Source organism: Micromys minutus (genome assembly GCF_963924665.1).
Source record: "Micromys minutus genome assembly, chromosome: 7".
In the NCBI taxonomy this organism is placed as follows: domain Eukaryota; kingdom Metazoa; phylum Chordata; class Mammalia; order Rodentia; family Muridae; genus Micromys; species Micromys minutus.
Genome location: NC_137976.1, coordinates 31,828,057 through 31,851,276, shown reverse-complemented (window position 1 = coordinate 31,851,276; position 23,220 = coordinate 31,828,057). Strand labels below are relative to the sequence as shown.

At 38.0% G+C, this 23,220-nt stretch overlaps 1 protein-coding gene across 1 annotated transcript in view; it reads right to left on the bottom strand.

Annotated features, from left to right (window-relative positions):
• Window positions 1–4,652: 4,652 nt before the first annotated feature.
• ARL13B (ARF like GTPase 13B) overlaps window positions 4,653–23,220 on the bottom strand; it is a gene marked incomplete at its 5' end in the record, with an annotated part of 59,012 nt that continues 40,444 nt past the window's right edge. Inside the window, 5 exons of the mRNA XM_080919147.1 lie at window positions 4,653–6,539; window positions 12,085–12,153; window positions 13,045–13,161; window positions 14,012–14,237; window positions 16,682–16,787. Of these exons, the coding sequence (XP_080775273.1) occupies window positions 6,463–6,539; window positions 12,085–12,153; window positions 13,045–13,161; window positions 14,012–14,237; window positions 16,682–16,787 (595 nt within the window). The 3' untranslated portion in view covers window positions 4,653–6,462. The remainder of the gene's footprint in view (window positions 6,540–12,084; window positions 12,154–13,044; window positions 13,162–14,011; window positions 14,238–16,681; window positions 16,788–23,220) is intronic.

Below are 23,220 nucleotides of genomic sequence, written 5' to 3'. Positions count from 1 at the left end.
AATCTGATTATAAAAGGAATGGTTAGGACAGAGTTTAAAAAATAATTTCTTTAGCTTTTTGCATGTTACTGAGAAACTGTATTTAAATCTTTACTATTAATGTTGTGCATTTCATGTAATGTCAGTGTATCAGATATATTTCTGTTAATAATTAATGTTTCATATATATCACTGATCTGAGCATTCAAGTATGAGAGTGTGTATGTGTTATATACAATGGGTAATTTCTGTCTCTAATTGCCTGTTGCAATTCCATAAATAATAAGGTTAATTCTGAGTTATCAGAAAAATATTCAGTAGCTTTTATATGTAAAACAATTATCTCTCATATTGAGAGTTTGAGGAAATTTTAATATTATAAGAATTTTGTATAATTCTGATTTTGAACAGAATAGAGACTTTGAATTACCTTAATTATGATTCCTGATTTATAACCTGCCATTCCTAATTTATTTGGATTAGTGTTAAATGTTAAAGCTCAAAGGATTTGGTGATTTGTTTTTAACTATCTGTGGGAAAATCCACTATGTTCTTGTTATAAATTGAAGTCTAGTTATTGTTAATTTTTCCTTAGTAATTACTGCAAACTGCCAGTTTTCATCAATCATCATAACTGTGTAATTTGAGCCTTTGCATATGGGAGTATAATCTCTGTTGGATGAATTCCTGTTACCTGACAAAGTCTTATTCTGCCTTTAATAGTTCAGAAACCTTTTCTATGTAGGTTTTTAATCTTTTAGTCTGCTTTTACGCTAATAAATCCATTCTAAAATATTATATTCATGAACTATTCCAATATAAGAATGAGTGAAGGTTAAACTAGCTAAAATAGTCATGTTTAGGGTCTAATCTGTCCACATATGCCTGTTGTAATCTCTATTGTACCTGCACCAATTCTCTTTCTGCGTCAGCTGTTTAAATTTTTGTAGAATGTTTAAATTTGCAGGGCTTAAAGCAAAATACTTAACTCTTGAGTAGTTAATCCAATAATAATAGCGGGTAACCAGTTGTTTTCACAATAACTTTTGAAAACCACTATGCGCACACACGTGCACACACACACACACACATACACACACACACAGAGAGAGAGAGAGAGAGAGAGAGAGAGAGAGAGAGAGAGAGAGAGAGAGAGAGAGAGAGAGCAGTGTGGAGCCCTCAGAAGCTAGAGAGGGTGTCAGATCACTGGAATTGGAGTTACAGCCGGTTATGAACTGTCTGCATAGAAGATGAGAACAGAACACAGGTTTCTGTAAAATCAGTACATATTCCAAACCTCTGAACAATCTCCAAGAACCCAAAATATTTTCATACTTAAGAGACCATGTAGTATGATAAAATATTCAATAGGTGAACTTTCCTAGGGTATTTGGAGGTTTAGTAAATTCTAAACGTCCAATAAAAAGTATGTATTTTTTTCTGCTTGAAGAAAACGTGGCATGGGGTTGGAGGGATGGAAGCAAGCTGGTGGTAAAGAGCATGAGTTGCAATGGAAGTGTTCCATTTCCCTTACATCCTCGCCAGCATGTACTGTCTGTCTCTTGAGTTTTTGATCCTAGCCATTCTGATTAGTGTGAGGTATAATCTCAGGGTCGTTTTGATTTGCATTTCTATGATGACTAAGGATGTTGAACATTTTCCTTAAGTGCTCATCGGCCTTTCTATATTTCTCTGTTGACAATTCTGTTTAGCTCTGCAACCAATTTTTAAAATTGAGTCATTATTATTTTGGATTTTAACTTCTTGAGTTATGTCTTTTCCTATAAGCTTAGCCCTTTATTGGATGTAGTGTTAGTGAAGATTTTTTTTCATAATCTGTAGCCTACTCTTTGTCTCGCTGACAGCGTCCACTGCCTTACAGAAGCTTTTTAGTTTCAAGAGGTCCCATTTTATAATTGTTGATCATAGAGCCTTAAGCCATTGGTGCTTTGTTCAGGCATTGGTATTTTGTTCTGGAAATTTTTTCCTGTACCAATGTGTTCAAGGCTATTTCCCACGGTCTCTATTGTGAGTCAGACAGCAAATTTATTCAACTACTCTAGAAATCAATCAAATAGTTCCTCAGAAAACTGGAAAAAGGTCTACCTGAAGACACAACTATACAACTCCTGGACATATACCCAAAAGAAACTCCACCATATCACAAGGACACATGACCCATTATGTTCATAACAGCCTTACTCCTGACAGCCAGAAACTGGAAGCAACCCAGATATCCCTCAATGGAAGAATGGATACAGAAAACATGGTTCATTTACACAATGAAATACTATTTAACTACTAGAAACAAGGACATCATGAATTTTGCAGGCAAATGGATGGAACTAAAAAATATCATCCTGAATAGGGTAACACAGACCCAAAAGGACATACATGGTATATACTCACTGATAAGTGGATATTAGCCAAAACATACTGAAAACCCATGGTCTATTCCACAGACCTTAAAAAGTTAAGCAAGAAGATCCAAGTGAGGATGCTTAAATTCCAATTGAAAGTTGGAATAAAATAATTATGGGAGGAAGAGGGAAGGAAGTGTGTGGGAGAGAACCGAGGGTGGGGAGAAGCAGGGCAGGCTCAAGTATGGGAGAGACCAGAGAATGGTCAAGAAGGCCAATAGAATGAATGGAAATATGCAGCTGCCCAGGGGTGGGGAGAACTAGAAAGCCCCAGAGATCTGGGTTGCAAGACGCTCCCAGGACTCAATAGTTGGATGGCCTTAGCCAAAATGCCCAACAGTGGGAGATGGGACCTGAAGAGTCCACTTCCAGTAAGTAGACAGGGCCCACAGTGGAGGGACAGGGGCACCAACCCACCCACCTTCAAATTTTTGGCCCAGAATTGTTCCTGTCTGAAAGGAATGCAGGAACAAAAATGGAGTAGAAACTGAAGGAAAGGCCATCCAGTAACCAGCTAACTTGGGATCCATCCTACAGGCAGGCACCAAACCCTGACACTATTACTGATGCCATATTGTGCTTGCAGACAGAAGGTTAGTGTGGCTGTCATCTGAGAAGCTCTACCAGTCACTGACTGAGACAGATACAGATACAGGCCAATCACTGGATGGAGGTCAGGGACCCACAAGGAAGAAGTAGAGAAAGAATTAAAGGAACTGAAGGGGATTGCAACCCCATAGTAAGACCAACAGTGATAACTAACCAGGACCCAAGGGAGCTCCCAGAGACTAAGACACCAATCAAAGAGTATACATGGGTTGGTCAAAGACCCTGGGCACATATGTTGCTGAAGTCTGCTTTGTCTGGCCTCAGTGGGAGAGGATGCACCTAATCCTGTAGAGACTTGATGCCCTAGGGTAGCAGGGTAAAGAAGGATTCCCTCTCAGAGGCAAAGGGGATGGGCAAATTTTCCAGAGGGGACCAAGAGAGGAATAATATTTGGGGTGCAAATATATAAAATCATTAATTTTTAAAAAGTGCATTAGTTGCTCTTTCATAGTTCCTGAGTTTGAGTCTAAGTGCACACACAGCAACTCATGACCATCTGTAATTCTAATTCCAAAGAACTCAATGCAAGCAAAATACTCATACAGATAAAAAATTAAAATTTAAAAAGAAAACAGTACTTAATTCATAAAAATTATAAATTTACTTTCCTTGGTACAAAAAGAGTTGAAAATCAAGGAAAACATAAACCACAAGATCTCTTGAAATTTCAGTTAGCACTGTGTTTTGTTTGGGTTTTACTGCTGTGAACAGACACCATGACCAAAGCAACTCTTATAAGGAGCAACATTCAATTGGGCTGGCTTCCAGGATCAGAGGGATTCATTATCATCATGGCAAGGAGGCATGGCAGCATCTAGGCAGGCATGGTGCCTGAGGAGCTGAGAATTCTGTGTCTTTATCCAAAGGAAGCCAGGAGCAGATTGTTCTCAGGCTGCTAGGAGGATGAGGGTCTCAAAGCCCACCCTCACAGCGACAGTTTTCCTTACCAAGGCCACACCTCCTAACAGTGCCACTTTCTGAGTCAAGCATAGTCAAATCACCACACACTCCACACAGTTCCATACTTGACACTAGTTACATACAATATTATATATGCAGTACACATACATGGATTACCCAGGAAGAGGGCATGGAATTGCCTTGTAAATAAGTTCAAATGTATCTTTTGGGCAGTAGGGTTGACAAAAACTAGCAATAAAAACAAAACACAATGTTGTTTCATACATCTTTTAAATAGCTTTCATATAAAATGAGAAAAAGTATGCTACTTAAATGTACCAATTTAACTATTTCCACAGTAATAACAAAAAAAAAATTATCTGATTAGCTAAAGAAAACCACTTAAAAGAACCAAATCAAAAGAGAAATGGAGGGCTGGAGAGATGGCTCTGCAGTTAAGAACACTGACTGCTCTTCCAGAGGTCCTGAGTTCAATTCCCAGCAACCACATTACAACCATTTGTAATGAGATCAGATACCCTCTCCCGATATGTCTAAAGACAGCTACAGTGTATTCATATAAATATATATGTAAAATAAATAAATCTTTAAAAAATAGAAAAGTGGTACACTGTTGTAAATAGTTTTATTGTGTGAAATGTTATAATTCATGATGAATAAGAATTAAAATGTGTAATATAACAAAATAATCAGTGAAATATTAAAATCTGACAGGATTTATAAAACGTTTTTAAAGGAGTTTTTACACAACTTTAAGAAAACATATTAATTTTTTGAGAGTGCCATAGAAAACATCAATTCCAGTTTATGTTACATTCAATTTCAAAACTGTTATCACGAAATGGAGTCGGTAATTACTGTACTTTACAGTAAACACTGGTAGGAAGCAAGAATATCTTCAAACCAGATTAGCATTAAAAGATAGCAAAAGTATACATTTAGTTTTAAAAGGGAATTTAAATATTACAACATGAAACAAGAAGATGAGCACTTTTTCATGTAAAATGCAGTTTAGAATATACATCCTGTCTTGTGATTCTCCTGTCTGAGCCACCTGCTAACTCTGCATATGGGCTTTGCATAGAAATTCAACCTTTTTTTCCTCAGTGTGAGAGGTAGGTGCCATGCACAAACTCAGAAACTCTACCAGTGCTGAATAGCATCATGTGACCTGACTGGTCCGGGTCCAAAGAACTAAAATGTGAACACAATAGATCACAAACATTTCAGAGGCAAATGATCAGATATACCTGCTGTAGGTGGACTTACTCAGAAACCAATGTATGTCCATTGCCTGTGTGGTACCAATCCTAACAGGGTCATAAGGGACTTCATCTTTGTTATTTTCACCTTGACTTAAAGGCATGCCTTCCATTGAACAGTCCATTACAAACGCATCACTAAACTATCTCTACAAATCCGGTAAAGGGTAGATGGAAAGAGAGTGTCGTGAATGGCCCTAAAGAGCTGAACAAGTATTGTCATCTATAATTAAGAAGTCACGTTAGAACTAGTTCTTTATGAAAGGACTTGAGCCAACATTTGCATTCGCACAGCTGTACTGGCTGTAAACCTGAAGTCTCTAGACCTGCAGGAGCCTTTACAGTCTGCTCCCTTTTAATTTCAAGGCACGGACAAAGGGAAACAACCCAAAGCCGTCAATAAAGCTGTAACAGCAAATGTCTAGTCCCTCGTGGTCTCTATCAGGACTTTGAATCATATCTCTCAGGACACATTCGTACTAATGTAACAAGTTAAGCTGTTTTCTTGAAGGTATCTCACAGGTCTTAACACACACTGAGATCATCACTAAGGAAAACAAACAGTGGTAACAGAACTAAATTCTCTCCATTGGTGCCACTTTCAAATCATGTAATATGGTGGATTAAAGATCTGAGAATTTGTTTTTTAAAACAGTAACTACTGTAAAATTACATAAGATAGAGTGTACATTTTAGAAACAGTGTTATCACAAACCATACCTGCTTGTACACTTCATGTGTGTTCAGTAAATCAACTTTCTATCTAGAGAGTTTAAACAGAGCATCTGTAGAAAGTGCGCAGTCAATAAAATAGCAAACTTAAACAAAAGGTTTAGAAAAAATATAAAAATAGTTAAAATTTAGATTATAAATTCCCAGGAATTCCCCTTTCATATACATGTACCTTATAAAACATGTTTAATGCATAGAAATACAGATTATTAAATAATCAGGTATGTAGAGTCCATTGGCTCAACTTCCGAGGTGTTTCTTCAGGAGTATGTCCGAAAGTGGGATGTGTAAACCAAAGAACCAGTATTACCATGACTTGTTAGCCTGGCCAGATGTTCTTGTCAGCTACTGGTCATTTTGTTTCCTTTCTGCTTTATCACAGAACATGGAGAAGTAAATTATCAGGTCAAGTTCTTGGGTATTCTTTCCTCCCTGGAATCATGATGGTTGTCTTGCATCAGCATTCAGGGATTTTCTGCTTTGGGGAAAGGTCTCGGTTCACCTGACTGATATTAAAATGACCAACCCATCCAACTTGGTTATGAGATTATGTCCTGAGCATCACCATTAGGTCTCTGTCGCACAGCCAGGGGAGGCAGCGGCTTCCCATAGAAATCTACACAGAGAGGGAAAATGAGACATGTGAGACAGTATGGTACTCAAGGTTTTCACTGCTAGTTCTGTTCCATCCATCATCTTTCAAAGAATGAGAGTCGGGCAATTCTCAAGTGAGTAGATAGGTGGGAAGACAGAAAACAGAAACAAACTAAATACAAGAACATTTGAACAAATTCAAAGCATAACCAGAGTAAATTCTAAATGACAGGTAAAATGTTGTACCAAATAGGCATAGTTTTTTTATTATACATTCTCATTAGAAAAGAAATATAAAATACTGAGGCTCTACACCATCTGCTGCTAAGACCTCGTCAGTCACTATTAGTACATACCAGGTATTCTTTGTAGTGGTCATTACATCTACATATTTATCAGAAACAAGCTGGCCTTCTATACCTAATACTTGTACAGTTCTGTGGTTTGGTAACTATGTTGTATAAAATGGTCTTTCCTTTTGAGTATGTGAAATACTAGGAAATGAATTCAGAGCCTTGTGTATACTAGGTAAGCATTCTTATTATGGAGCCATATTCCCAGACACTCTCCTTTCATTTATAATAATTTATATTCTTCATTTTTAAAAGAATTTATTTATTTTATACGAATACACTGTAGCTGGCTTCAGACATACCAGAAGAGGGCATGTGATCCCATTATAGATGGTTGTGAGCCACCATGTGGTTGCTGGGAATTGAACCCAGGACCTCTGGAAGAGCAGTCAGTGCTCTTAACCACTGAGCCATCTCTCCAGCCCAATAATTTATAGTCTTTCAAAACTATTACAGTTATTTATTTTGTATATGAACAACTTGTTGAAATTGGTTCTCTCCTTCAACTGTATTGGTCCTGGGGATCAAACTCAGATCTTTAGGCTTGACAGCATAATATAACTTAACAAGCTAAGACAACTCGTGGGCTCAAATTTCTATCTCTTACTATGCCACAAATTAGATTATAATCCTAACGTCACATTTAAGTCATCATAAAGTTTCTAGTGTATTACGTTCAAATTACTTTAGAAGCACATTAAAGAACATAATGGGAGAATCCTTTTCTAGACAATTGTAAATTCCAAACAAAAATTAAGCTGCTATGGTCCCTAAACCAATAAGAATGCAATATTTTATCTGTAATAACTTAAAGGTACAGATTCAAGACCACAGGCAGTCCTAAGTTCACATCTTAATTCTGTAGCTTAGTGGCACAAAAGCTTCGGCTCTTGCCTAATCAGAATCATTCTGCATGACAGGGGATTTTGATTACCTAAGCATTTTTATAGTAGCCATCAAATGCTTTTACAATGAAATTTGGAAAGTGGTAAAAGAATTATACATTTTTTAAAAATTATCCTTCAGAATTTAAAACTTTGAGAATATTCTTTAATTCATAATAGCTGATATTTTTGGCCACCAGAAACTGATTCATTTTTCATAAAGCATATATAACACATTGATAAAATACAGTGTTTACAAAACAAACACAGATTCTCATTTCATGTCTGCTTAGATGCCTCTGTCCTACCTGTTACACAAAGAAAGCTTTGTAAGTGATCAAAGTGATATAGAAACAATCCAGCTCCTCCAAAGCAGATGACTATAATCAAAGTTAGAATCTTCCTCACACTGCTTTCAGCCTGATTATGGCAATTTGTTCAAGTCAGTAAAGTTGAACTCACAAACTACGGGCACTTGATTTTAATCATTCACTAGCTCATCACCACTTATCACATAGCTACTGTGTATCTGATCAGGCTTTTGTCCACATCCTTCTATATAGAGTGGGAAAAGAAATGTGTTCAATGTTAATAAAAAGAAGAGGGGCTGGGGAGATGGCTCTGAGGCTCAGATCAGTAGATGTTCCTCCAAAGGACTGGGGTTCATTTTCTAGTAACCATAAGAATGCTCACAACAAACCCCTGTAACTGCAATTCTAGGGAATCTGACGCCCTCTGCTGACTACCAGAGGCGCACACACGGTACACAGGCATACTTGCAGGCAAAGCACTCATACACATAAAGTACTTGCTTTATAAATTACATCAAGGGAACATTTTTTCCCATGTAGTAAATAAATATTAGCTATTGAAAATTTCCTAATAGTAAGCCTTAATATTTTAAAGACTTTCAGTATTTAGCCAAAGGCCAAAATTCCATTTTCAATGTTTTCTACCATTTAAAATTTCCCTTCTTGCCCATTAAGTAGCTTTAAGCCATTTTCAAACAAACTATTGTTCTTTTCTATCTGTTTTGTTGTGGTGGCCTCTCTTCTTTAGACAGGTTCTCATGTAGCTTAAGCTGACCTGGAACTGTGCTTCAGTGGTACTAGAATTATAGGTGTGCTTACTTGGAATCCCATCTCTCCTTGCCCTTCTTACTCTTTGAATTCCCAGCTCTTATGCCATGTTCCATAACTGCTCATGAGCTTCTGAATATGACTTGAATTCTGTACTAAATGGCTACTGCAGTATATCAGAGGTCTGTTTTTTATATTAAATTGGTTAAAGTGCATATCTTATTCATCTTGACATAGGACATTTTAGCTGATGTGAAATATAAAATATGCACTATTATAGTTTAGGTCTGAAATGACAACCCTGCCCTGCCCCAGCTCATTTGTTTCAATGTATTAGTCATGGACCAGTGGTACTGCCGTTTTAAGGCTCTGGAACATATAGAAAATTATTAACAGTGAAATGGAGTCCTTGCTGTGATGAGTATGATTATCTAGTTCTTAGGCCTTTATATTTAATTTTTAGGATCGACGCAAAAGAGTTGGAATCTACTGGCTAAAGAAACCCTAGAATAATATAAATACAGATCAATGGAGATTCTGCTAGACATCAGCAAGGTGAGGAAAACATCTGGAATAATGCAACAATGATGCATTCCATGAAGGCCACGGGCATGGGGGTTCAGCAGAAACAAGCAAAGAATCTGACCACATCCTCTTCATCTTGAATTCATAATAGACTAATGTATTTGCTGTTTAACATTCAGACTCAGAAACGGTTATTGTTAGATGCTTCCAGCCAGTTTATATAAGAACAGAGAGCAGAGTGGAACAGAAAGACAGAAGCAGCAGTTTGGCCTGGAGGAGGAAAGGAGTGCTTTTAACACAGAGCAAGTGTACACACTGTAGGCCTGACTGCTAAAGGGATTAGGACCATGAAAGAGAAGCTATACACTTCATACACTGCACTATAACAATAGAAAGGGTGAACTGCTGCCAATAGCTATACAGAAGGTCCTAGAATGTAAAAGGGCAAACTTACTTGAAAGAATTTCATTTACAGAGGAGAACAGAAAAGGTGACCTACAGTTAAAAGCCACCTTCAGAAACATTTTGTAGCAAGGCAGAGACACTCTGAGTACTACAGTCCTAGTGTATAAAAGTCCACTGTCTCAGATGGCAACAGACGGAACTTGTCACTATCCTTGTAGTAAAGGTACTACAGGCATACAGGATGCAAGAGTTACTGGATCATTGAAGGCTCTGTGGAAGTGCAGAGAACAGCCTGAGGCAAGAGCATGTTTAGCAATGGCAGATTTTCTGACAGTGTGGAGCACAAAGCCATGAAGGCGAAGCCTCGGCTGCTACACTGAAATGCTAGAACACAGGATGTCTGTTGAACAACACTGCAGACATTGGGGACCTACCTCAAGACAAAGGTCATACTTGCTGCAAATGGCAAAGCCAAAGTACAGGGAGGAGCAGGACCAGTGGAGCTGCCATGTTACCAGAGTGTGTGTTCTGAATGATGTACAGGAACCTGAAGGATTTTGTATTTGCCCTACTAGGCTTTGTTCTTGCTTCAGATCCATCTGGGAAAGGAATGTTTATTCTCTGCTATCTTATAGTGGAAATATGTATCTTTCTTTTGTATTTTTGATGGCTCACAACTACGAGACTGTCTTGTATTTCATAAGAAACTATGAACTGTGGAATCTGCATAGTGCTGGGACTTGTCAGACTATATCGACTGTTCAAGTTAGAGGAGTGTATCTGCAGAGACGGACATGAACTAGCAAGGTCCAGAAGCAGCACTCAGAACTGCCCTTATGTGCCTGGGTCCATGGACCCCTGCCAGTGACACTGTTTTAGCACCATCAGGAGATGGAGTAAGTGACTAGGGACAGCTTCTGAAGGCCACCTCTGATCTGGTTCTTGATCGAGCCATCTTTGTTCAATGTCTGCTGCCACGCCGTCAGGTTGCAGTGCCAGCTCTCTACTCCACAGACTGAGTCATTCTGCTATGACTTGCCACCAATGGGGAAAAATCCTTCATAGCCATAATCAAAGTACGGTTTCTTCTCGTAAGCTGTTTGCCTGGTATTCTGTCATAGCGCTGGGAATCATGACTAAGAAAAGTGCTTAAAATTTTAATTCAGTAAGAAAAAAATACTGGTCTTGTGAAAAATTTTACTATATACATATATTAATGCATATAAGTGAAAAAAGCTCTAATACTATTTTCTAATACTTAATATGTAAATTGATAGTGTATTTTAATATGACTAAAGTCAGATTATCTAATAAAATAGGATCTAGCCTACTATTTAAAAAAATATTACAGAGTAAAAATCAGTAAATAAAATAGAAACAGGCACTCTCATACAGGTTAAGAGGAGACCCATCTATAAACGCACATTTTCTAACATCCACTGATGATTAAGTAGAACCATTAGTGACCTGCACAGTGTTCTTTTGAATACTATGTTTCAGTTTAACATGGAGCAGAGATTTTGGCAATGCTTTTCCTAAGGACTGAGTGTTTTTTTCTAAGTAATCTTTTTAGGAAACAAGTTCTATTAAGTTAGCAGATGAAGTGTTCTGATGTTCTCAATGAGCAAGTGCATGGAGCTACAACCAGACTTATCCTTATGTACTCTAGGTACAAAACAAAAACCTCGATGTCTGGTCAGATATGACACCTACCTGTGAGTCCAACTACCTTTCCCAGGCTTTATTTCTTGGGGTTCTAATGCAATGCACTGAATGGATTACAGCTACAATGATTTCATCAGAAGTGTTATCTAGATTCAATAAAGCCTTCAGGAGAATTTGTTTAGCCTAATTTTATTTGGTTTACTAATTTGGTCTCTTATTTTATACATTGTATTGATGTAGACTTCATTTTAATGTTTAGTAACTGGACATTTTGTTATGAGCAAAGAAAGCAATTATGTTCATCATCACAGCGTACTGAACATAGGCATGGCCTGCCAGTTTCCTCGCATAGGAAGTAAAACTGCAGTTGCTGGAAAGCTTTTCTCATACTTGGTTCTATAAAAGATTATCATGAATAAACACAAGAATGAATCTTCATATATTTGTACTGAGATTTAAAAATCAAATTATATAGGTGTAAGGTACATTTAAAAATTAAAAAATAAGGTAAAATGAAAGTTAAAAGTATAATGGAAAAGATGGCAGTGGATCTGAAAGCTACCAAAAATAAATACTGAAAACTTGAAGCTACAAGATAAAGAAAAGTGGGTGTGACATGCACAGATGACATTTGAAAACTGATCCTTTTGCATTACCATTATGACGTGTTTCACCAAGAAGCTCAAGTTTTGGAAGTCTAGTGACTTTGGGGGTTCCCCAGCCAACTAAAGGAAAGAAAAACATTTAGAAGCTCTGTTAAATGAATACTTGTAAAGGTCTTTTCAGAGGATTCCCTCCATTGACAGAAAATATATTTACCATTCCATGTCAGTGCACAAGTCATGTATACATTTTCCGTTGTCTTTCCATGCACCATCTTACTATTGGATGCTAACATGGGCTTTAGCAAACATGCACCTTAACTCTTAACACACTCTTAATTGCAAGCTCACCCCTCTTGTTACCACGACAAATGTCTATTGACTGCCATTCTAATGCTTAGCAGAGACTAAAAGAATTGTGTTGTTAAAAGGAACACTAGAAATGCATCTTGTAAAAGTTCATAATCACAACTGTTACCATGTAAAGCTTTGGCAACAATACTTCAAGGGGATTATGAATGCATGTATTTATTCTTTAGTTGACACGTATTTACCAACAACTCTAAACTTGGACACTCTGCTCAGTGCTGAATGCTACTTACAGTTTCTGTGTAGTTGTAACCCACAGCTTTACATGTATTAACCCTGCAACACTGTAGGTGGTAGATATGCATACTGGGTTTATATTGAGAAAATCACATACTCATAGAACTTTTAGCATTAAATGATTAAAGATCCACTAAACTTCAATACAATGTGAAATACAGAGACTCTGATCACATCTAGGAATTCTTGTATAAAGCTATGTAATACATCTTACCATTTCATTCTTAAAATAACACTGAAATGTTAGCAAACTTTGTACAACATGGACAGTAAAAGATTCTTTCTCACAACCTGACAAAAAATGAAAATGCTAACTGAAAGCCAGCTAATTTCTTTTTCCTTTTTCTCTTTCCTCTGTCATGCTTAAAGCAGTGTTTGTATTTGCAGTGTCAGGATGGCTGTACTCACCAGGAGGGGGTGGCGGAGGTGGTGTGGGACTCTTAGGAGCAGACTCATCTGTATTAACCGGTTCGACCCGATGACTCCTTTTCATTCTTAGTTTCTTGGCTTTCTTCTTACTGTTATCTAGAAGAATATACATATGGTACATTATACCATGAAAACGTGAACTTCTATCATGTAAAAATAAACAATAAAATGAGAGTATTGGCAGTATTACCACCATAACTGCTTCTACTCAACTTTGGGAATTACTATCAACAACAGAAAATGAAGTTCCATATACTAAGAATACACTTACAATGCAGACAGAATATGTATATGATTTATAAATGAAACACAGACAGCCAAAAGCCTGTTTCAATTTCAACATGAGAGGTCTTCAGTTCCAAAATTAGCTGATATTTATTCCAAACTCTACTTCAGTTTAAACAACTATAACTGTCTAAGTATAGGAATTTCCATAAAACTCAGAAAGGTGTACAAAATAGAGAAAGACAGTAACTCTCCTCAGGAAAGATATGCAGAATGAGTGATTCTAAGGAAAAATGCTCCAAAATAACCATTTGAAATATGACTAAAAGTCTAATCAGATCTAAAAACAGTACTCATTAAATAAACCCTACATAATATTTGTTCAATATATGTAACCAATATCACATTGGTAGAGCTAGGAGAATTTTTATTCCTAAAAAAACAAAAAAAGAAACATTACAGACTCTCACAGAAATATGTATCAACATTTTAAGGCTACCAATGTATAAATTCTAATAATATAAAAGCAAAATTTTACAGTATATTAAACAAGTTTAGAACATAGCTATAAAAATATTTTAGTTAAAATTATAAAATCAGAAAATTTATTTCATGTTTAAATATACATGCATCCCATTAAATACATATCTGTGAACATGATAAAAAGGAAATCAAGTACAAGTTTCCTGTCCACATGGAAAGTATGAAATGACAGACTTACCACCTGACTCTGACGCTCGCTGCTCTTGCTCTTCCTCGTTGTCTAGCTGCTGTGACAGTGGCTCCTTGTACCTGTCCACCACATCCCCGCCAGGTGTTCCGAGGCTGCCACTTGCCTCCCTCTGAGACTCTGCTCCCTCCTGCTCTGCTTTATGTTCTGGGTAGCCGACCTCACTGTCCTTCTCCGCAGTCTGCTTCTTTTTCTCCTTCTCCTGCTTCTTTTCATTCTAACAGAAATTAAGTGCACTTATCTTTACACAACAGTGGCATTTAAGATCATTGCAAGGAAAACAATTAAGCTAGAGTTTTGGTAATTCAGTTGTCACTGTCATTTGTACACCGAACTGGGACTTTATCATTAAAACATATTAATTGCTAAATATTTACTACAGACAAAAAGGTCTATATAAAAATACAGTAGTTTTGTAATCTAGAAATGATCATATTCCATTGACATTTTGAGATGTTTTCAGCTTCTCCCATATCCATAAAGACACACACCAACATACATACATGAATGCGACTCTGTATGTTATACCTCACTACTAAGGTTGTGGTCAACCATGTCTGAACAGTTTTCCTGAGCTCGGAGCCTAGTTGATTCATTGCCTTTTGTAGCATGGCTTCCTTATCTGCCTGATCTGGAGATCCCAACCCCCAATCTTCTACCTGAGAAATGCCATGGAATCCTTGGAAAAAAAATTATAGCTTTGATTTCCCAGAATGCCTCTCCATGCAAATGAGGTATCCCAAGAAACTTACACTTCAGTCAGTGAAACTGCACCCTAAGAAGAACCCCTTCCCACTCTCCATGCATAGCTATTGATTTCCCCTGAAGAACCAACGGCATGCCCACAAGCTGTTTCATTGAACCTCCTTTAAGAGAGCTGCTTCCTTAAATGCAAGAGAGCAGAAACACTAAAGTCCTCAGAGAAGCCCAACCCTGCCTCCATAGGGATCCTGCTGACCAACTAGACCCAGTCTAGACTTTGCTTCAGCCTTCCCAGCCTCATGTGCAGCAGTGTCTGGAGGGCAGAGGAGGAAAATGGAACCATATCTGCACAAATATATGTTCCTACTGTTTTTATCAACTTAATTAACATTTCTCTGTGTGTTTGTGACATACATTACAAATATATAATATTGATATTAATGACACATACATATAACATTGTATATAATATCACACATAATACTACATATATATGTCATATATTATTACAAATGTTATACATATATATTTATTAATGTGTGTGTGAGTACAAGTGTTTGTGGAGTCTAGGGACTGGCAACAGCAGGCTTGAGACAGTCTCTAAGTGACCCTAAAGCTCAACTGGGCTATACAGCTGGCTAATGAGCACCCCAGGTCCTCTGTCTCCATAGCTCCCAGCACGTAGGTCACAGGCACGTTCCTCTTCGCCCAGCTTTTTACGTGGTTCTATGGATTTAAACGTAGGTCCTTATGCTTCTAGATAAGTTAATTTATCCCGAGCTCTCTCCCTAATCCCCTGGTTATATTAAATTTTCAATGGCTGTATCACTGTAGAAAGAGAGTGAATGTCTATTGTTGACATGGCCATGTCAGGACTGAGTACTTCAGACTATAGAATGACAAAAGGACACCCTGGCCCCACCCTATCACCTTCTTAGCCAGAGATTCAGAGGGATGGAAAAGCCTTCCTCAGGGTCCAAACAAGAATGTTGACAGTGTGTACAGAAAATGTACATGCCAGGTCTCCTGCCCTGTTTCTGATTGGGAGACTGCTCCCTACAGAGACTGCCCCTGAGAGTAGCTAACCCTGCCTCCCTGCTTGGCAGTATGCAGTGAAGTTGCTTCCTGTTCCTGTGCAAGCCTTAGCCCGCCCCTGCTCAGTTATATAACAAACACGCTTTGACATGACTATACTTTTGTTATTAGTAAATAAGTTTATTAAACACCTTATGGACATTCCACCTTTGGGAATCAAGTGCTTCCTTCAGTAGTTCAATGCCCAGGATTTTTGTTCTCATAGGAATTTTTAGTACTAGTAAATAGTCGCAGAACTGTGCGTCTGGTGTGTCTCTTCACATTAGGGTTTACTTATTTATTTACTTCCTTAATTAGTTATAGTTTCCATTGTGCATTTTAACTGTTTCTAAATATACACGTAATAACAGCTATTTTTCACTTTATAGTTTGTAGCTTGAGTGGTTTGCATTATAAAGTTATATCAATATATAATATATGAGTGCAATAATAATTTAAAATATAAACATTAAATTCTATTTTCTATGATCACAAAGAAAAAAATAACATTAATACTGCTTCAAAAAAGAGCTAATGTTACAACTATAAAAATTCTGGCAAAATAGATGTTATCAAAAACAGTAACTATGACATATTCAGCTTCTATTTTTATTCTGGATCTTCTGAAGTCATTTCTCTTTTTACAAGTGGTCATGTAAGTGTAGCATAAGCTGTCACTGTGCTCCATTCCCGAGCTCCCAGTATGAAGCATGAGTGGAACGCGGTCACTGTGCATGCATCTGCATGCCTTTGAACTTCATTGGAAGAGCTCCCTGGACGAGTCCTCAATTGCCCTGCCTGTTGACCCAACACCTAACCACCACCTTGCCTAAGTTCTAGCTTTATTATTTAACACAAAGAAATCCCACTTGCCACAACTTCTACCTCAATGATGACAGCTGCTATGGGCTGGAAAGGATTTGCAAGAACTGGTCCTGAGTCCATCTCAGCCAGATCACTGGTCCCATCAAGTTCGGTCTGCTCTCGATCTCTGTTTGTGGGAGGAAAAAATAAAAATTCCTTTTGAAAAAGTGCGGAACCATTTTTTACTTCAAATATCTACTCGTGGCTTTTAATTAGAGCAGCATGTCGAGAAGACATGCTGATAATAGGATGCCATGCTTCTATAAAAATGAACCACTTGAATTATAAAAGAAATCCTCAGAGGAGGAAGAACCCTGGCTAAACAGAGTGGCCTCTCAGAGTCTGAGTGAGAAGTCGGTGCAACAAAGAACGGCCACTCCAAGGACACAAGGCCAGGGAAGATGCTGGGAAGCAGCAGGGCATGAGGAGAAAGCAAACCAATATGAAGTGGAAAGGGCTCAGACAAGCACAGAACTGTTCTGGATGTCAACCTTCGCTGGCTCTAGTGGGAAGAGAACACCATGCTAGAAGCTGCAACCATAGGGTGTGAAGGCACTTACACATGTAACAGCAGCTGACTTTAGTTCTACCCACAACACACAGACTAGCAGGCGACTGGAAGTTCTCACTACAGGAGAGACCCAAGCTTCTCCAGCTGTGAATCCAGAGGAGAGTTCGGTCTCAATGTAACACTGGTCCCTAAAAATACCCCAAACCCTACTATCAGGGAAATTGTGCCTATTGCTCAGCTCCGCAAACACTCCAATGGCTCCAACCAGAAGCCACTAAGAGAAATGTTCTATTTCTAGGAACTAAACTGATCTAGCAGCCCCCCCCCCAAAAAAAAAAGTGAAGGATCACGGCTGAGGGTCCTAAGAACCCTATGTAACAGTGATGAGATGGGGCACCACAGACAACACTTGTACTCAGGGTATCTGTGACAAATCACCTCTGAGGTTTAAGCAGGGAGGAAGATGCTCAGTAGGATGACCCCACTTTGTGAGGGATGAAACTAGATGAAGCAATCCTAGGCTGCCTTGTTCTGTTTCACAGAATTCACTGTTTCCTTCACTGCCAAGGGACATTCCAAAACCACCACAGCTTGGGCATTTGCCATGCCCTGCAGGCTTGCAGGCTGAGGGCCTGTGAAGGCAGCACGTACTGCCTGGCCATTCCACATAATGCTGAGGACCCATGTGCTGTAAGTGCTCTTGGCAGCCAGACTTTGGCCACACCTCTGCTATGCATACAATAAGCCCTTTAGAGTCACCACTAATTAACCTGTGTGGCAGGAACCAGCTGGGGAGCAGCCTGAATACTGACCTAAATTGTTAGGGCAGAAGCAGTGAGGACTGACAACTGGTTTCAGCTACAACTCCCTGGCCCTTCACACCTGGTGGACTCCATTAGCATACCCCACAGGGAGTCAGTTCCAATCCCAGGACTGGCTAAGAGGCCTGTTAGGTTTTCTCCTTTTCTAATTACGTTAGCTTACTGTGGTATTCTTTAACTGGGTCTTTTTTTCTTTTTCTCATCTATGTTTTTTCCTTTTTAAAATCTTTAATCCTCCACTACTTGCAGCACCTTCACGTCTATTAATCATTAACCTTTTAGTTTATACTACTTTCCTCTTTTGGTGTTCCCATTATTAGGGTAGTTGTTCCTTCCAACTGGCTAATATACTTCCATGAAAACAAATACAACAATTTCAACACAGAAATATATATATAACTATGAAAAACAAGGCCAAAGGCTTTTGTAAGAGCCTGTCATTCAAAGCCAGTAAGACAGAGCATGTAAGTCCTGCGCTCAGAGGCTGCTCAGGGACAACACTAGGTTCAAGAATAGGTCTTTGTGTCAGCAGAGCAGATGCCAGGGTACATTTTTCCAAAGACATAATGTCCACAGTAGGACAGGATTAATAACTGTCACAGTAATGAACACTGCTTTCCCACATTTACTCACACATGGACTGACGAAGCATTTCTTTGTGTTATCACAAGCATTAATGGGTTTTGCTGTGAGATTCCCAAGTGTCACACGTGTAGTGTGTTTGATGATTTCCACCCTTCCTACTAACCGCTTCAGTCCTTGTCACACATCTCTAAGTCCGTCTTTGACTTTCAGATAGATCAGCTTTTCTTTTTTATTTAGGACTCACATATGCAAGGAAATACACAGTCCTTAACTGACTGGATTGGGCATATTTCTCTTAGCACAATGACCATCTATTTCATTTTGCAAAGGTGACATGATTTCTTTCATTCATGACTGAATAATATTCTACCTGTGAATGCATATGGAAAGATAACAGAATAACTAGATATAAAAAGAAAAAAATGTAAAGAAGCTACTATATAACCATGAAGATTGGGAAAGGGACCTTTAAAGCCAACAGTAGGTCAGCAGGAAAGCGCTCCAGTGAAAATCACACTGAAGAAGGAAGCTGTAGAAGTAATCCAAGGAGAAGGAGCTTCAATACTCAGAGACTGCTGGAATGATGTGACAATGTCCATACCGTGGAGTACAGGCTACGGAGTCAGCACAATCCCCCATCAATACTCAAACACAGAACTAGAAGAAACCTCAAATCAACGCAAAAGCATAAAGATCCAGAATAGCCAGAGAAACCAAAGTCAAGAGGAATAGTTCTAGCTGTTTTATAACACAGAATTTCAAAATGAATTCAAGTGACATAGAAAAACAGACAGAGAGTATACCATAGTAAACAAGCACGTGAGCCCCAGGACAGTGTAGACCACTCAAAAACAAGTCTATGCCTCTACTACTATCTGATTGTGATTTTTAAAAAATCTAAAGATTTAGTAATCACTTTGAAAAAAAATAGAAACCACTTTAGGCAGTCACAGGAGAATGTTTCAAGGTCTTAGGTAAGCAGTTTCCCAAACAGGATCCCAATGTTTTAGAGAATGAAAGCAAGAATTTGCAAAGAGGATTACATCAAAGTTGTACAGATGAAAGAAAGCAATAAACAACGTGGAAGGAAAATGTGCAGAACTGGAGAGAATCATTACCCTGACAGCCTTTATCTGACAGAAGGCTGGTATCCAAGAACTCAAAATGGAAACAAAAACAGTAATAGTGATCTACTAGACAAACAGACAGGCAAACTCTCAGACCAGTTACTTCTCTAATGTGCAAATATACAAATAAAGTACTGAGATATTCAATGCTCACAGAAATATACACCAGGACTATGAGTGCTATGCTAAAGTTCTATCTCACTACAGTTGGGATAGTTACCATCATAAAACAAAGAAAATGGTGGCCGGCAAGGATATGAGAGGTGAGAGAACAAGAAATACTTCTAGCTGGAAGGAATGCAAATCTGTATAATCACAGTGGAAACCAATATGGGAGTTATTAATACAAAACAAAAACCCCCTAAAACTAAAAATACCATATGATCCAGCTATATCACTGAATATATACCTAGAGAAAATGTGCACGCAAAAGATCCACTTGCAGACCCAAGTTTACTGCAACACTGTTCAGATTCACCAAGTTATAGAATCAGCCTAGATGCTCATCACCAGAATAATAAAGGTTTTATCTATACTGTATTCTGCATGAACACATATATACAGTAATGTTTTATTCATCCATAAAAGAAATTATGCCATTTGAAAAACAATGAATAAAACCAATTAGAGAAAGTAAGAGATTTCATACTTTCTGTAATATGTTGGGAAGAAATGAAGGGAAGAGGGCTATCAATCAGAAAACCAAAGAAGTATTATGGAAGACCAGGAAAGATAAGGGAACAGGACAAAAGAGATTATCAAGAAGGGTGGATATGATCAAAGCACATTACATGTGTGCATGGAAATGTCTCAAAACCCACTCATATGTTCTAATAATTATAAGAGTAAGAAATGGTTCTCCAGTCAGCCTGTACATAGAGTACAGTTCATTGCTATATTAATTAGCTATATTCCATGGTGAAAAAGTCTACCTTTTCATCCTGAACCTAGAAAGTCAAGCTACAGAGATTTTAGTTTTGCTACCTTTTATGACTTTTAACCTAGAACTCTGAGCCTCAGCTTTCCTGCAAGTGAGATTACAACAGACATTTCATAGGGATTTTTCAATACCAGAGAAAGTAGTTCATCTGAACATGCTCTGTAAATGAGCATACTTATAAAACAGTCACTGCTGTTACTCGTCCATTAGTAACAATTGTAAGTTTAAAATAATAGCATCCCATTTCATATTAAAATACTATATTCTACTCCTTAATAAAAATACCAACAGTTTCCCACACACTCTCTCATCAGGATCTGGTCCCACTGCATGTAGCAGATACCCAGGAAGTCCTCCTACTCATCCTGCGTGCAGCTCAGAAAACTACATAGGCTCCTCAGGCATCCAGCACAGAGCTTGAAGACCCAGGTAGATACCTAACCACGCCATTCAAGAGGTGGGTGAAGAAGATCAAAATAAGTTGGAAAAAACTCTCAAAAGAAGTAATTTTAAAAACAAGAAAAACATAAAAAAGACCATTCATCCCATTTTCTGGTATCAGGAGAAACCTAGAAAAGGTGTCATTATGTCACTTGGAATTTGGTGGTTGGAGAGTAATTTCCACACGTATTTCTCCCTTATAAGTCTCTGAAATATATGAAAGGTACCACCAGAGTGCTTCCTATACAATGTTAACAAGGCCTCCCAAAGTCTTAAGAGTAGGGGACAACTTAGAGGTAGCTTGTAAAACCTATATTACAAAGGCAGCTCAACTATAAGTCTTGTAAGAGTTTATGTTAAAATTTTTTCTTTCTCATTTTCTCCTATTTCCACATGAATCAAAATGTAATAAACTTAAGATTGAGTACTACAAGTAACTCTATTAAAATCTCAGCATTTTACTTAAGATGGAGTCCTGGCATGTCCTGCCCCTCTGCACAGTTCTACAGAGAGTAGAAACAAGAAGTCTAAACATTCTGCAAAATCCAAACAGTGCTTGGGAGGTAAAATTTCACAGCTCTCGTTAAATTATATGTCCTACAATTGTTTATCTAGAGGGAAATAAAGCAAATCAAAAATGAGATAAAATAAATAGAAGGGGCATATAAGAATCAAAGTCTAAATTAAACCCATAGACAGTTTGCTTTCACTTAATATCTAATACAATTTCTAAACATGAAACTACAAACTGAATTTAGCATTAACTTTTTTTAGTTTACTCAGTTTTACCAAGATTATTGTTAATTGTGATGTTGATGGGTTCAGCATTCTATTAACTACTTCACCAAGAAAAGGATCAAGGAAATATCATGAACAATATAAAGAAAAAAAAAATTAAGAGAAACTTGGGAACAGAAATTCTGAAATTAATTTATAAATGGCATGAAACAGATCTTCTCCAGAACAGAGCAAACAGGTCAATTGAATCTCTGCATGACAGAATTTATCTGCAAATGCAAAGACGAAAATTATTTTTCATTGCTAGCAATTACCTGCAGCTTAAAATGTTGTAGAGTATTTTAATGACCATGAAGGGTATGAAGTGCACAATATTCAAACTGAAGTAGTCGAGAAAACATCAAAAGTAATGCAAGCCTCGAAAAATAATCTCAGCACTTTCTTATAGCATTAAGTTAATTTATAAATGATTGGGAAATAGTATTTCTGCAATCATTTTCCAACTTGATGAATTTAGTTTAAATGTTTCCTCCTTCAGACTGAGCATTTTAATATATCTTTTCTGCATTTATTTATTTATTCATTTATTCATTTTACATCCTGATCTCAGTCCCTCTTCTCTTCCCAGTCCAACCTCATACAGCCCCTCCCTTCATCCTTCCTCCAATAATCCTCTGAGAAGGGGGAGGCCCAACAGGGTACCAACTAATCCTACCAACTATAGGATTAGCTACATCCTCTCTCACTCAGGCCAGATACTCCAGCCCAGTTAGGTAACAGGAACCACAGACAAGCAAACAGGAGTCAGAGACAGCTCCTGATCTAGTCGTTGGGGGACCCACAAGCTGTACATTTGCCACATGTGGAACACACAACTTTCAACAGGACATCTATATGATACCTCCTAATGCCAAGACCCAGAGATGGTTGGACAAAATACAGTAGAAAGATAGTAAGAGACTAAGAACTCATGCTAGGGCCTGGAGAGACAGTCTGGTGGTTAAAAAGTCTGAGTAAGGTCCTTCAGAACACCCAAGTTCATTTCTCATCACCCATGTAAGTGCAGTCCAGGGGATTCCAGGCTGCTGTCCTCCCTGGACACCTGCACTCCTGCGTACAATCCCACAAAGATACACACATGTATGTCACATGTATGTAATAAAGTCAATCTATAAAAAGAGCACCTCAAGACAATGCAACACTTTAATAAATATAAGTGTTCGTGATAGGGCTCCATGGTAGACTGCTTGGCTAGTAGTATACACGAAGCTCAGAGTTGAATTTCTAGCACCACAAAATAAAGTACATTCTACATGTCTGTACATAGATTCATAGAAATAGGAAACGTACATAAAATCTTTCTTCACGCAGAAAGAGATAAAACTGAATATATAGAC